Genomic DNA, 14,855 nt, shown 5'->3' with positions numbered 1-14,855 from the left:
TCCTTCCCCCCGCCTGAAGCAGGAGACCCTCTGTTCCTTTGGCTCCCCCTGTACTTGTGCACATCCAAACTAGATGGTCTTGTTTCTATGTGTCATATAATGTAGGTGGGTATATGCATAATTTTGCATTTACTGTATCTATCTCTCTATCATCTATCTATCTATCTATCTATCTATCTATCTATCTATCTATCTATCTATTTCTACCTATCATTATCTATTTCTACCTATCATTATCTATTTCTATCCATTTATCTTTATCTATCTATCTATCTATCTATCTATCTATCTATCTATCTATCTATCTACCTACCTACCTACCTTTCTATCTATCTATCTATCTATCTATCTATCTACCTGCCTACCTACCTTTCTATCTATCTATCTATTTATCGTATCTATCTACCTACCTACCTACCTACCTTTCTATCTATCTATCTATCTATCGATCGATCGATCGATCGATCTTCCATCCATCCATCCATCCATCCATCCATCCATCCATCCATCCATCCAACTGTATATCTGTATATCTATGATGTTATCTATCTGCGTCTGTCTGTCCGTCCATCCATTATCTATCATGTCTGTCTCTCTCTCTCTCTAATCTAACATTTTTCTTTCTTTCTTTCTCTCTCTCTCTTTCTTTATCTATCTATCTATCTATCTATCTATCTATCTATCTGTGTCTATATATCTATCATTATCTATTTCTATCCATTTATCTTTATCTATCTATCTATCTATCTATCTATCTATCTATCTATCTATCTATCTATCTATTTCTATCATTATCTATTTCTATCCATCTATCTTTATCTATCATCTATCTATTTCTATCTATCCATCTATCCATCCATCCATCCATCTGTATATCTATGATGTTATCTATCTGCGTCAGTCTGTCCATCCATCCATTATCTATCATGTCTGTCTCTCTCTCTCTCTCTAATCTATCATTTATCTCTTTCTTTCTTTCTCTCTCTCTCTCTCTCTCAACCATGCATGTTTTTCCTCTTTCTTCCCCACTTTCTTTCCTTTGTGATGATTCCTTCCGCAGGAGGCTTTTACCAATTCTATTTTTTCCATGACCAAAAAATTATGGATTTTTTAAATTTCAGATGACAGAATGCAGCAACAGTCGTAAATGTATGTGTTTGGGGAACTCTCCCAAGTCACTTTTTCTCAGTGCCGTTGTAACTTAGAACGGTCACTTAATGAACCCATTGTAAGTCAAGGACTGTCTCTACTACAGGTTCCCTCTGAGCCAATATTATAAAAGCAAACAGGGTTGAGGCCTGTTCAACTTGGATGGAAGGAGATCAAGAAAAGGAGGCCTGGACGTTGAGCGCTACACAACCACTGCAACTCACTTAGCGGCCAAAGGGGTTTCCTTGGCTGTCGTGTGTTATTGAGGGGCGTTTTAGATTTTTGCAAAACCACAGATTAACATTACCCTCATTGCAAACCAGGGGCTTTTCCTAATAATAGGAAATAGGAGGCTTGACTACTGTAACACTCTCTACATGGGGCTACCTTTGAAAAGTGCTCGAAACTTCAGATCGTGCAGAATGCAGCTGCGAGAGCAATTATGGGCTTCCCAAATATGCCCATGTCACACCAACACTCTGCAGTCTGCATTGGTTGCCGATCAGTTTCCGGTCACAATTCAAAGTGCTGGTTATGACCTATAAAGCCCTTCATGGCATCGGACCAGAATATCTCTGGGACCGCACGAATCCCAGTGACCAGTTAGGTCCCACAGAGTGGGTCTTCTCCGGGTCCCATCAACTAAACAATGTCGTTTGGCGGGACCCAGGGGAAGAGCCTTCTCTGTGGCGGCCCCAACCCTCTGGAACCAACTCCCCCAGAGATTAGACTAGCCCCCACCCTCCTTGCCTTTCGTAAGCTCCTTAAAACCCACCTCTGCCATCAGGCATGGGGGAACTGAGATATTCTTTCCCCCTAGGCTTCTACAATTTATGCATGGTATGTCTGTATGTATGATTGGTTTTATAACAAGGGTTTTTAGCTGTTTTAGTATTGGATTGTCACATGCTGTTTTTATCACTGTTGTTATCCGCCCCGAGTCTGCGGAGAGGGGCGGCATACAAATCCAATAAATAAATAATAATAAATAAATAAAATAAATAATAATGGGAAGCCACATCCTTGAATTACCGAGAATCCAGCGAGGAACTGGGAATGTTCAGTCTCGTCCGGTTCAAATCGAGGTTGTTTAAAAAAGCCCATTTTCTCCAAGGATCAACACTGTAGGCTGTGAAAAAAAAAGAAAGAAAAAGTGGGCATTTTCAAAGATCCTCGGTTTATCTGCATCCATTTCCTGCTTCGATAAAACAATGCGCTGATTTATTGCCGGGGAGGGTGGGGGGGGTAAAGCCAAGCCCAAAGGCATGGCTTTTTCTGCACAAACAAACCACCCATTGTTAAAGAAGGGGAAAAAATTATCTCCATAATTTGGATTTTGTCTGAGAAGCAAAACCTTTTCACGCCAAGCTGCAAACAGTCATGTTTTTTTTAAACTTCCAGTCCCAATCTCACTTCTCCCAGCTGTTTGGCTCTTGCAACATCAATGCAACAAACCCATTTTTAAATCACTTTCCATTTATTCCTTAATCCTTGCGCAACGTTTATTTGCTGAGGTCGTTCAGACCGGGAGAAAGACAAACGCGAGAAAGTATTTTACAAATTACAGATTAATAGAGTTGGAAGGAAAACAGGAGACCCTGCCTACACCATTCCTAACAAGAGTCAGTCCAGTTTCTTTTGGAAAATTTCCAGGGATGAAGTTCCCATGACTTCTGAAGGCAACTTCTATTCCATGGGTTGCCTGTTCTCACTGTCAGAAAATTTCCCCTTGTTTCTAGGTTGAATCTCTCCTTGGTCAGTTTCCATCCATTATTCCTTGTCTGGCCTTCAGGAGCTTTGGAAAATAGCTCGACCCGCCTCCTCTCTGGGGAAGCTCCTCAATATTGGAACACTGATATCATGTCTCCCCTGGTCCTTCTCTTTACTAGTTCCTGCAACTGTTCTTCGTATGTTTTAGCCCTGAGGGGCTGCCACAGAGAGGAAGGGGGTCAAGTTATTTCCAAGGCATACATACACACACACATGCAATTTCCAACAGCCTTGCACCAAAAGGAAGGAAGGAAGGAAAGGAAGGAAGGAAGGAAGGAAGGAAGGAAGGAAGGAGGAAGGAAGGAAGGAAGGAAGGAAGGAAACAGAAACATAGAAGATTGATGGCAGGAAAAGACCTCCTGGTCCATCTAGACTGCCCTTATACTATGCCCTGTATTTTATCTTAGGATGGATCTATGTTTATCCCAGGCATTTTAAATTCAGTTCCTGTGGATTTATCTACCACGTCTGCTGGAAGTTTGTAGGAAGGAAGGAAGGAAGGAATTGGAGAGGAAGGAGGGAAGATAGAATTAATTAGGGGAGGGAGGGAAGGAAGGCAAGAAGGCAAGAAGAAAGACAGAAAGAAATGAAGAAAGAAGGAAGGAAGAAAGAAAGAAAGAAAGAAAGAAAGAAAGAAAGAAAGAAAGAAAGAAGCAAGCAGGTACTTCCTACAGAGGGGACTCACCTGGATATTGTGACTGTAGTTGGATTGCCAATCACACACACACACACAATTTCCAACAGCCTTGCAATAGGAGGAAGGAAGGAAGGATCAGAAAGGGAGGAGGGAGGGTGGAATTAATCAGCGGAGGGAGGGAGGCAAGAAGAAAGGAATACAGAAAGAAAGGAGTAAGTAAAGGAAGGAAGAAAGGAAGGAAGGAAGGAAAGAGAGAAGGAAGGAAGGAGGGTGGAATTAATCAGGGGAGGGAGGCAAGAAGAAAGAAAGAAGAAAGAAAGAAAGAAAGAAAGAAAGAAAGAAAGAGAAAGAAGAAAGAAGTAAAGGAAGGAAGGAGCGAACAGGTACTTCCTACTGAGTGGACTCACCTGGATATTGTGATTGTTGTTGGATTGCCAATGTTGTAAGTGTAGAGCAGAGAAGCCAAAATGCCTTAAAAGTCAAGCTTCACACACACAGACAGACACACACAAACAAACACACTTTCCAACAGCCTTGCACCAAAAGCCAGAAAACAATTGAATAGAGCCAGAAGGGACCTTCTGAGGTCTTCTAGACCAGTGGTCCCCAACGTTTTTTCCACCAGGGACCAGTTTCAGCAAGACAATTTTTCTATGGCCCGGTGGGGGCGGAAAGGGTGTGGTTGGTGGCGGGATTAAGCATGGGGTGCTGGTCCTCCCCGCCCCTCTTTCCCGCCATCGCCCTGTGGCCGGCAGAACCTGCCTCCCAAGCCCTCTTGCCCAGCGGGGGCTAAGCGCTGGAGACAGGGGGTCAGGCTGGCCCTCCTGCCTCCCCCCAGCCAAAAACGCAAAAGCGCCCCGCGGCAGAAGCCAAAAGAGGCTTGAGCCTCTCGGTCCTTCCCACCCCTCTGTCCTGTCCATCGTCCTGTGGCCGGCAGAACCTGCCTCCCGAGGCCTCTTGCCCGGCGGGAGGCGAAGCGCTGGAGGGAGGGGGTGGCGGCATGAGGGCCGGCAGCTGCTGACTCCACGGACCGGTGCAACATGCCCCGCGGCCCGGTACTGGTCCACGGCCCGGTGGTTGGGGACCCCTGTTCTAGACAACCCCCTGCCTGCTCAGGCAAGAGACCCTACCACCCCCTCCAGACCAACAGTGATCCAATCTCTCCTTGAAATCTTCCAGCGTTAAATTCATTTGAAGACATTCACACTTTGCAAAAAAAACGAACTTTCAAAAAATGAAAGCAAACTCTAAACTCCCAGGGGGGGGGGTATTGGTTGGGGGAGGAGGTTGTAGTTTTGGGGGTTTTTTTTGCAAAGGTGGAGCACATCATGTCAGCGCATTTTCACCCGGAAATAACCTCCCACCCAGCGAATAAATCCTCCAGCTTATTAGTCCAGCTGAACAAATAAAGAGGAAGCCTTTTTTTGCAAGAAATTTGCTGAAAATATCCAACTGAAACCACATTGTGTTGGTTCTGGGTCAGTGACCTGTTTAAATTCCAGGGCAAAAAAACCCTCTGAAAATATCTTATTTTAAAAAAACATGTTAAGGGAGGGAGGGAGGGAGGGAGGGAAGGAGGAGGGGAGAGAGGAAGGAAGGAAGGAAGGAAGGAAGGAAGGAGAAATGAATCAGGAAACAGGGAAGGGGGGAGGGAGGGAGGGAGGGAGGGAGAGAGGGAGGGAGGAACAAAGGAAGGAAGGAAGGAGAAATGAATCAGGAAACAGGAGGGGGGAGGAAGGGAATGAGGGAGGGAGGGAGGGAGGGAGGGAGGAAGGAAGGAAGGAAGGAAGGAAGGAAGGAAGGAAGGAAGGAAGGAAGGAAGGATGAATCAGAATGGAAGGAAGGTTGGTTTGGCAGGTTTTTTGGAAATATTGTTTGGGACATCATGTCAGCATATTTTTCATCCAGAAAAACCATCCCATCAATCGAATAAATCCTCCACCTTATTAGTACAGCTGGACAAATAAAGAGGAACTCTTTTTGCAAGAAATTCAGTGGAAATATCCAACTGAAACCACATCATGTTGATTCTGCCCAGTGACCTGTTTAAATTCCAGGCCAAAAAAGACCTCTGAAAATATCTTATTTTTAAAAAAACATGTTAAGGGAGGGAGGAATGAATGAATCGGGAGGGAGGGAAGGAAGGAAGGATTAGACGGAAGGAAGGAAGGAAGGAAGGAAGGAAGGAAGGAAGGAAGGAAGGAAGAATGGATCAGAATGAAAGGAAGGTTGGTTTGCCGGGTTTTTGGTTTTTTTAAAAATGTTGTGGGGACATCATGTCAGCACATTTTTCACCCGGAAATAACCTCCCATGGACCAAATAAATTATCCAGCTTATTAATACAGCTGAACAAAGAGGAACTCTTCTCAAGAAATCTGGTGGAAATCCAACCGAAACAGAGTTAGGTTGGTTCAGGACCTGTTTAAATTCCAAAAAGACCTCTGAAAATATATATTTTTAAAAATAAAAAAAATAAATAATAAAAATTGTCCTAGGCTTCTGGAAAGCTCAGCCATAGGTGAAGGTGGCCGTTGCAAGCCACCCTCCAAGCGACTGCTAAACGACACGGCTGGAGAAAGGGACTGAGGAGCAGTCCTCACAGTTACGACCATCCCTCTCAACAGGAACACAGGATCGAAATTCGGGCCTTCGTCATTTACAATCATAAATCTGCCTTTATAATATTACCAGGATGACCTGATTGCCATTTCAGTTCCCCCATGCCTGACGGCAGAGGTGGGTTTTAAGGAGCATATGAAAGGCGAGGATGGTGGGGCTATTCTGATCTCTGGGGGGAGCTGGTTCCAGAGGATCGGGGCCGTCACAGAGAAGGCTCTTCCCCTGGGTCCCGCCAAATGACACTGTTTAGTTGATGGGACCCGGAGAAGACCCACTCTGTGAGACCTAACTGGTCACTAGGATTCGTGCGGCAGAAGGCGGTCCCGGAGATATTCTGGTCCGATGCCATGAAAGGCTTTATAGGTCATAACCAACACTTTGAATTGTGACCGGAAACTGATTGGCAACCAATGCAGACTGCGGAGTGTTGGTGTAACATGGGCATATTTAGGGAAGCCCATGATTGCTCTCAAAGCTGTATTCTGCACAATCTGAAGTTTCTGAACACTTTTCAAAGTATTTTTGGATTTTGTTTTCATCATTCCATAAATATTTGTGCCACCCATACCGCAAATCATGTCCTTCAATGATTAAGACTCTTTTGTTTATTAATGGGACCCACTCTATCAGCCAGGACATGGTTGTTGTTTGTTGGTATGCCTTCCAATTAGGTAGGCTCATTCCTCCCTGACACCATTATATTTAATTCTGGCCTTTTCCCCTTTCCATATAAAGTTCCTAATTGATTTGTCTAAGTCTCTGTTAATCAATCTATCTAAAAACTGCGGCAAGAAAGGTTGTACAACAGGGGGAAAATTCACAGTTTTGCTCAGCCAGGGAAAGTTAGGACTAGGTGTATTTGCCAAACCTCAATTCCAATTGAATTTAATGAGCTGCAAATTCTTAAAAAGCTCCTAATTTTGTTTTCGCTGCAATATAAGCCAGTTGGCACAATTGGGTTTCTCTGGGGAAAAACATCTCCACCCAATTCTGCAAAAGACCGTCATTGTTTTTAATTGCGACTTCTTCCTGACTAAAGATTTAAGATTTTGGCCTCCCTTTATAGGCTAGAATCATAGGAAGGAAAAGGAAGGAAGGAAGGAAGGAAGGAAGGAAGGAAGGAAGGAAGGAAGGAGGGAGGGAGGGAGGTTCAGAGAGGAAAGTAGGAGGGTGGAATTAATCAGGGAGGGAGACAAGGAAGAAGGGAGGAGGAAGGGAGGAAAATGAAAGAAGGGAGGATGGAAGGGAGGGCAGGAGGGAGGAATGGAGGGAGGGAGGATCGGAGAGGAAGGAGGGAGGGTAGAGTTAATCAGGGAGGGAGAGAGAGAAGGGAGGGAGGGAGGAGGGAAGAAGGGAAAGAGGAAGGATGGAAGGAGAGAAAAATTAGAGAAGAATGAAGGCGGAAGGGAGGATGGAGTATAATAGGGAGGGAGGGAGGAAGGAAGGATCAGAGAGGAAGGAGGGAAGGTGGAATTAATTAGGGAGGGAGCGAGGGAGGAAGGAAGGAAGGAACGGAGGAAGGAAGGAACAAACAAGGAATAAGTCAAAGAGAAAGGAGGAAGGGTGGAATCAGGGAGGAAGGGAGCTCGTCAGCTAATTTTCAGCCTTGGGGAAGGCTGTTTCGCCCTCCAGAGGCTTCCCTGAAGCACCGGAGTGCAGAAAACCATCCAATGGGCAAACCGGAAGTTAGGAAAAACACCCTTCCGGTTTGCCTGTTGTGCTGTTTTTCGCACTCTGAAGTTTCCCTGAAGACTCCAGGGTGCAAAAAACACCACAACAGGCAAACCCGAAGTCTGTTTTTCCTAACTTCTGGTTTGCCCATTCGGCCATTTTTTTCACCATCTCAGGCTTCCGTGAGGCCTGTGCACGTGTGTGTGGAGCTGGGGGAGGATTATGTGCATGTGCAGGGGGAGCGTGTTGGGTGCGCATGCCTGGCAGGGAGGGAAGGGGTGTGGGCAAGTGCACATGTGCTACCCTGTTTCCCCGATATTAAGACACCCCCGATTGTAAGACGTATCGGGGGTTTCAGGGGGGTCGGCTAATATAAGCCGTACCCCGAAAGTAAGACATATGTCTTACTTTCGGGGAAACACGGGGGGTATTGCCGCCTCCCTCTCATCTAGCTGCGCGCCGCCTCTTGCCCACGTCTGCACCGTCCCCCTCTCCATACGTCACCGCGCCGTCCCCTGCACTTGTCACTGCCGCCTCTGCAAATTTACTCGGGCACGTCCCTACTCCAAAGAAACCTCCCCCCCCCCCGCCCGTCACAGAAGGTAAAATGCATATACACTAAAAAAACACATTTTACACAGTTTTTTTTAGCTGTCAGTGCCCCTTTAACAATATAAGACATACCCCAAAAGTAAGACATAGTGGGGCTTTTGGGGATAAAAAGAAAGTAAGACACTGTCTTACTTTCGGGGAAACACGGTAGCACATGGACACACAACCTTTTGGCACACGGACCAAAATAGATTCACCACCATACTACTACTACTACTACTACTACTACTACTACTACTACTACTATTATTATTATTATTATTATTATTATTATTATTATTATTATTATTATTATATTAGATTTGTATGCCGCCCCATTCCGCAGACTCGGTATTTTATTTACTGGAGCAAATAAAATACAATTTGCAGTTATTTAAAAATAATTATGTTAAGAAATAATGAAATGAAACGGATACATTAACGCAGCAGAAACAAAATTTAACATGGTTGGGGAGAATCACACAACCAAATTCGGAACAGCCTTAACAAATGTTTCACTTAACCCAGGGAAATGAAATGATACCAGTTTGGCCCTGTTCGGTCATACTGGTAGTGGCCCCCGCCGGTGGCTTGAAGAACCTGTAGTGGCCACCCCACAAGGCTCCTCCCATCACTCAAAGCCTTCTGCGCATGCTCAGAGAATAAAAAATAAGATTAATAATAATAATTAATAATAAATAAATAATAGCGAATATGACAGCAAAATGCAAAGCACAAACTTCTGAACCGTTGGGAAGGGAGATTTCGCTGCTGCCTTAATCACACAAATGTTAGGCTCTCTGGCCGTCATAAATTGAGGACTCCCTATGTATTTCCCGAGCATGGGATCTTTAGGCTGCAGGAATTATCACGCAAAGACTCCAAAAATTCTTAACTTACCACGGGCTGAATTTTGCGTGAAAAATTGTTGGCCACTCCAGAGAAACGTCCAAGATTTCCGAATTGTTTTGAAATGCATTTTGGGGGCCATTTAGAGCCATTCAGTTAGAAGCCGACATTCCTAAAGAGATTAAAAAAAAACCATCCCACAAGGAAATTTTATTTATTTTTATTTATTTAATTGGATTTCCAATGGACTCAGGGGCCAGGGCAGCTTTCCCCCTCCCACCAATATTCAATCAGACGGGTCCAAAGACAGGCTACAAGAATGGTGGAAGGTCTGAAGCATAAAACGTATCAGGAAAGACTTCATGGACTCCATCTGTAGAGTCTGAGTATTGTATTGGCAGTTCTGTGTTAGCAAAAACTTCAGAAGAGAAGGATTTAGGGGTAGTGATTTCTGACAGTCTCAAAATGGGTGAGCAGTGTGGTCGGGCGGTAGGAAAAGGAAGTAGGATGCTTGGCTGCATAGCTAGAGGTATAACAAGCAGGAAGAGGGAGATTGCGATCCCCTTATATAGAGCGCTGGTGAGACCACATTTTGAATACTGTGTTCAGTTTTGGAGACCTCACCTACAAAAAGATATTGATCAAATTGAACGGTTCCAAAGACGGGCTACAAGAATGGTGGAAGGTCTGAAGTATAAAACGTATCAGGAAAGACTTCATGAACTCAATCTGTATAGTCTGGAGGACAGAAGGAAAAGGGGGGGACATGATCGAAACATTTAAATATGTTAAAGGGTTAAATAAGGTTCAGGAGGGAAGTGTTTTTAATAGGAAAGTGAACCCAAGAACAAAGGGACACAATCTGAGGTGAGTTGGGGGAGAGATCAGAAGCCACGTGAGAAAATATTATTTCACTGAAAGAGTAGTAGATGCTTGGAACAAACTTCCAGCAGACGTAGTTGGCAAATCCACAGGAACTGAATTTAAACATGCCTGGGATAAACATAGATCCATTCACACCCAATTGTGAGTCCCTTTTCCTCCTTTTTTGTGGGGGGGGGGGGCGGGGAAAAAAGATTTTCTGGGTTTCAGAATAAGCCAAGAGTCAGATTGAGGAAGGGACAATTAGCCCTGGAGCAGGGAACCTGAGTGCTAATCCTGCTTTAGGCGTGGAAGCCAGCTAGGCGACTTTCGGCCTGGTCTTCTTTGACATTTTTGGAGGAAATAATTGCCACAAAAACTGCCCAGACTTGTCTACGTGCCTCGCCAGGGGCCAATTCTGACTTTTGGGCACCCGTATAGATAAGACTTTATAACTCATATCTCTGAGTTGTGCAAATGTGTGTGAGCGCATTTTCTAGCATAACCCTGGAACGCCTTGAGCAATTTCAACCAGACTTGGCACATAGGTGACTTACCCTCTGGAAACAAATACTGTGCGGGGAAGATACCCCTAGAAGTGTGTGTGTATGTGTGCGTGTGTTTTCTGTAGAATTTTTCCCACACTGTTGGCCAGGTCAATTATTTGACACTGTAGATATAATTCATTCCTTTTCCTGTCTAATAAAGATTGGGCTAAATAAATACCTGGGCAGCGCCAAGTTATCAGCTAGCAGTGTTTCTCAATTATTATTTATTATTATTATTATTATTTATTAGATTTGTATGCAAAGATTCTGTTATGCCCCCCCCCCCTCAGATTTTGCTTCTGTATATGATAAATCATTGATAGATAGATAGGAAGATAGAAAGTTATGGATGGACAGATGGGTGTGTGTGTGTGTGTGTGTGTGTGCTTGTTTGTTTGTTTGTTTGTTTATTATTTATTTACTTATTTACTTATTTACTTACCGTATTTACTTATTTACTTATTTACTTATTTACTTATTTAGTTATTTACTTATTTACTTATTTACTTATTTACTTATTTACTTATTTACTTATTTACTTATTTACTTATTTACTTATTTACTTATTTACTTATTTACTTATTTACTTATTTACTTATTTATTTATTCGATTTTCATGACGCCCTTCTCCTTAGACTCAGGGGGGATTACAACATGTTAGCAATAGCACTTTTTTTAACAGAGCCAGCCTATTGCCCCCACAATCCTATTGACCCACCTCAGAAGGATGGAAGGCTGAGTCAACCTTGAGCCAGTGATAGAAACATAGAAGACTGACGGCAGAAAAAGACCTCATGGTCCATCTAGTCTGCCCTTATACTATTTTCTGTATTTTATCTTAGGATGGATCTATGTTTATCCCAGGCATGTTTAAATTCAGTTACTGTGGATTTATCAACCACGTCTGCTGGAAGATTGTTCCAAGGATCTACTACTCTTTCAGTGAAATAATATTTTCTCATGTTGCTTTTGATCTTTCCCCCAACTAACTTCAGATTGTGTCCCCTTGTTCTTGTGTTCACTTTCCTATTAAAAACACTTCCCTCCTGGACCTTATTTAACCCTTTAACATATTTAAATGTTTCGATCATGTCCCCCCTTTTCCTTCTGTCCTCCAGACTATACAGATTGAGTTCATGAAGTCTTTCCTGATACGTTTTATGCTTAAGACCTTCCACCATTCTTGTAGCCCATCTTTGGACCCCTTCAATTTCATCAATATCTTTTTGTAGGTGAGAACTGAACACAGTATTCTAAATGTGGTTTCACCAGTGCTCTATATAGTGAGATCACAATCTCCCTCTTCCTGCTTGTTATACTTCTAGCTAAGCAGCCAAGCATCCTACTTGCTTTTCCTACTGTTCGACCACACTGCTCACCCATTTTGAGACTGTCAGAAATCACTACCCCTAAATCCTTCTCTTCTGAAGTTTTTGCTAACCCAGAACTGCCAATACAATACTCAGATTGAGGATTCCTTTTCCCCAAGGGCATTATTTTACATTTGAAAACATTAAACTGCAGTTTCCATTGCTTTGACCATTTATCTAGTAAAGCTAAATCATTTACCATATTACAGATGCCTCCAAGAATATCAACCCTATTGCACACTTTAGAGTCATCGGCAAATAAGCAAACCTTACCTACCAAACCTTTCCCTATGTCACTCACAAACATATTAAAAAGAATAGGACCCAGAACAGACCCTTGTGGCACACCGCTTGTAACCTGTCTCTGCTCAGAATACTCGCCATAAACAACAACACTCTGACATCTATGCTTCAGCCAGCTGCAAATCCACAAAGTATCCAGGGATTAAGTCCAATCTTCACTAATTTATCTATCACCTCTTTATGTGGAACCATATCAAAGGCTTTGCTGAAGTCCAGATAGGCAATATCCACCGCACCACCTTCATCCAACACTTTTGTGACATAGTCAAAGAAATCAATGAGATTAGTCTGACATGGAGATGGAGACTACTCAAAAAGAGGATAAATCAGCACCTAAAAAGCAATAACTTATTGGACCCAAATCAGCATGGCTTTACTGAAGGCAAATCATGTCAGGGGGGTAGCAATGACAGATCTGAGTTCTTTAAGAACTCTGGTGAGATTTGAACCGCTGACCTTCAGATCTACAGTCAGCTTCAGTGGCCTGCAGTACAGCACTCTACCTGCTGCACCACCCCGGCTCTTATGTATGTATGTATGTATGTATGTATGTATGTATGTATGTATGGTAGGTAGGTAGGTAGGTAGGTAGGTAGGTAGATAGATAGAAGATAGGTAGGTAGGTGGGTAGGTAGGTAGGTAGATAGAAGATAGATAGATAGATAGATAGATAGATAGATAGATAGAAGATAGGTAGGTAGATAGATAGATAGATAGATAGATAGATAGATAGATAGAAGATAGGTAGGTAGGTAGGTAGGTAGGTAGATAGGTAGGTAGGTAGGTAGGTAGATAGGTAGAGATATGGATGGATGGATAGATGGATAGATGGATGATAGATAGGTAGATAGGTTGATAGGAATGGATGGATAGATGATAGATGATCGATAGATAGACTGTTATCACACTCATGACCAATGCAGCCTTCCTCACAGTCATATCTTCAAAATTCGGTCACTTGGCAACCATCTCATACTTAACATCCCTGGGGTGGGCGGTGGAACCTCTGACCGGTGAGGGGGGAAGCCCGATTCACTTAATAACCGGGCTGCTGCCTGAACAACCACCAGGATTCACAACTGTAGTGGCAAGAGGGGTCAAAAAATGGAGGAATACATCTCACTCAACCCCAAGTTTCACTGAGGGGCATAAATGTTGGGCTACCAGTCAAGGTTGCAGATAAAATGAAGAAAGAAAAAACGGCAGTCAAGGTGCACCTGTTGAACTTCTGTCTGTCCCACAAGGCATTCTGCTCCGTGAACAGGAAACTATTTACCTTGCATAATTCCTCTTCTGTTTGAAGGAGGAGGAAGAAGAAGAGAGGAAGAAGAAGAGGAGGAGGAAGAGGAGAAGGAGAAGAAGAGGAGGATGAAGAAGAAAAGGAAGAGGAAGTGGAATAGGAGGAGGAGGAGGAGAAGAAGAAGAGGAAGAAGAAGAGGAGGAAGAAGAAGAAGAAAAGGAAGAGGAAATGGAATAGGAGGAGAAGGAGAAGAAGGAGGAGGAGAGGAAGAAGAAGAAGAAGAGGAAGAGGAAGAAGGAGAAGAAGAGGAGGAGGAGGAAGAAGGAGAAGGAGAGGGAGGAGGAGGAGGAGGAGGAGGAGAAGAGGAGGAAGAAGAAGAAGAAGAAGAAGAAGAAGAAGAAGAAGAAGAAGAAGAAGAAGAAGAAGAAGAAGAAGAAGAAGAAGAAGAAGAAGAAGAAAGGTATCCGAAGTCTTCTAGCTCCTACCATTACTGCGGGTTCTGGTCCCCTAACCAAGTCCGGGCTAAGCTTGCAAAGGGAGCGCAAGGAGAGTTACAAAGCCCATGGGTTGGGGCTCCGGCCTTCCCAATTCGTCCCCCACCGCAGAACCAGCCCGTTCTTCAACCTGGCGCCTAGTTAGGATCGGGCTGAGCGCAAGAGAGAAAAAACAAAAGAACCAAAAGTCCCGCTTGCCTGGTTCTTCCTTTAGGCCGGCGAGGATCCGCTTTCCACCTGGTCGCAGCTCGGACCGGAGGGTCCCCCGAAAGCGGCCAAGCGATCCGGAGATGCGCGATTCCCCCCACCGGCCAGCTGCTTGCAAAGCCTGCCTGCTCGGCCGCTGGCTCTGCGCTTCTGGGCGGCCCCAGAAGCCGCGGCGGAGCTCCACCTGGGGAAGGGCGGTCCTCAGCCTCCGCCGCCCCCGGGCAGCCCAGTCGCTGGGAGTCCGACCCTGCCCGGCGGAAAAATAGCTGGGCGGCCCAGCCTGCCCGCCTGCGCCCCGGGCAGCGCCATCCGGCAAGGGCGCAGCGGCTGGGCGCACCTGGGCAGAAAGGAGGGTGGAAGGAAGGAAGGAGGGAGGGAGTCCGGGTGCCTCCTCCTCCTCCTCTTGTTTGCAAACCTCACCCTCTCTTCTAGCACTAGGTGTCCTCCCCCCCCCTCCTTCCCATTTGCATCTTTAAGTACTGAGGATGTTACCTAGTTAGGTCGTGAAACGTCTTCAGCAAACCCACCAACTCAGAGAGCTCAAA

The 14,855-nt window shown here is 44.4% G+C and overlaps 1 protein-coding gene across 1 annotated transcript in view; it reads right to left on the bottom strand.

Moving 5' to 3' along the window:
* The window catches only part of LOC139154916 (polyunsaturated fatty acid lipoxygenase ALOX15B-like), a 47,127-nt gene extending 32,718 nt beyond the window's left edge, over positions 1–14,409 (bottom strand). The window contains exons 1-3 of the mRNA XM_070730019.1: positions 14,302–14,409; positions 9,339–9,459; positions 2,182–2,278 (exon numbers count right to left, since the gene is read on the bottom strand). Of these exons, the coding sequence (XP_070586120.1) occupies positions 2,182–2,278; positions 9,339–9,429 (188 nt within the window). The 5' untranslated portion in view covers positions 9,430–9,459; positions 14,302–14,409. The remainder of the gene's footprint in view (positions 1–2,181; positions 2,279–9,338; positions 9,460–14,301) is intronic.
* Between the last annotated feature and the right edge of the window lie 446 nt (positions 14,410–14,855).

This window comes from Erythrolamprus reginae, chromosome Z, assembly GCF_031021105.1.
Source record: "Erythrolamprus reginae isolate rEryReg1 chromosome Z, rEryReg1.hap1, whole genome shotgun sequence".
Taxonomy (NCBI): domain Eukaryota; kingdom Metazoa; phylum Chordata; class Lepidosauria; order Squamata; family Dipsadidae; genus Erythrolamprus; species Erythrolamprus reginae.
The sequence above is the reverse complement of the archived record's forward strand: the minus strand, read 5'-3'. Positions and strand labels throughout refer to the sequence as shown.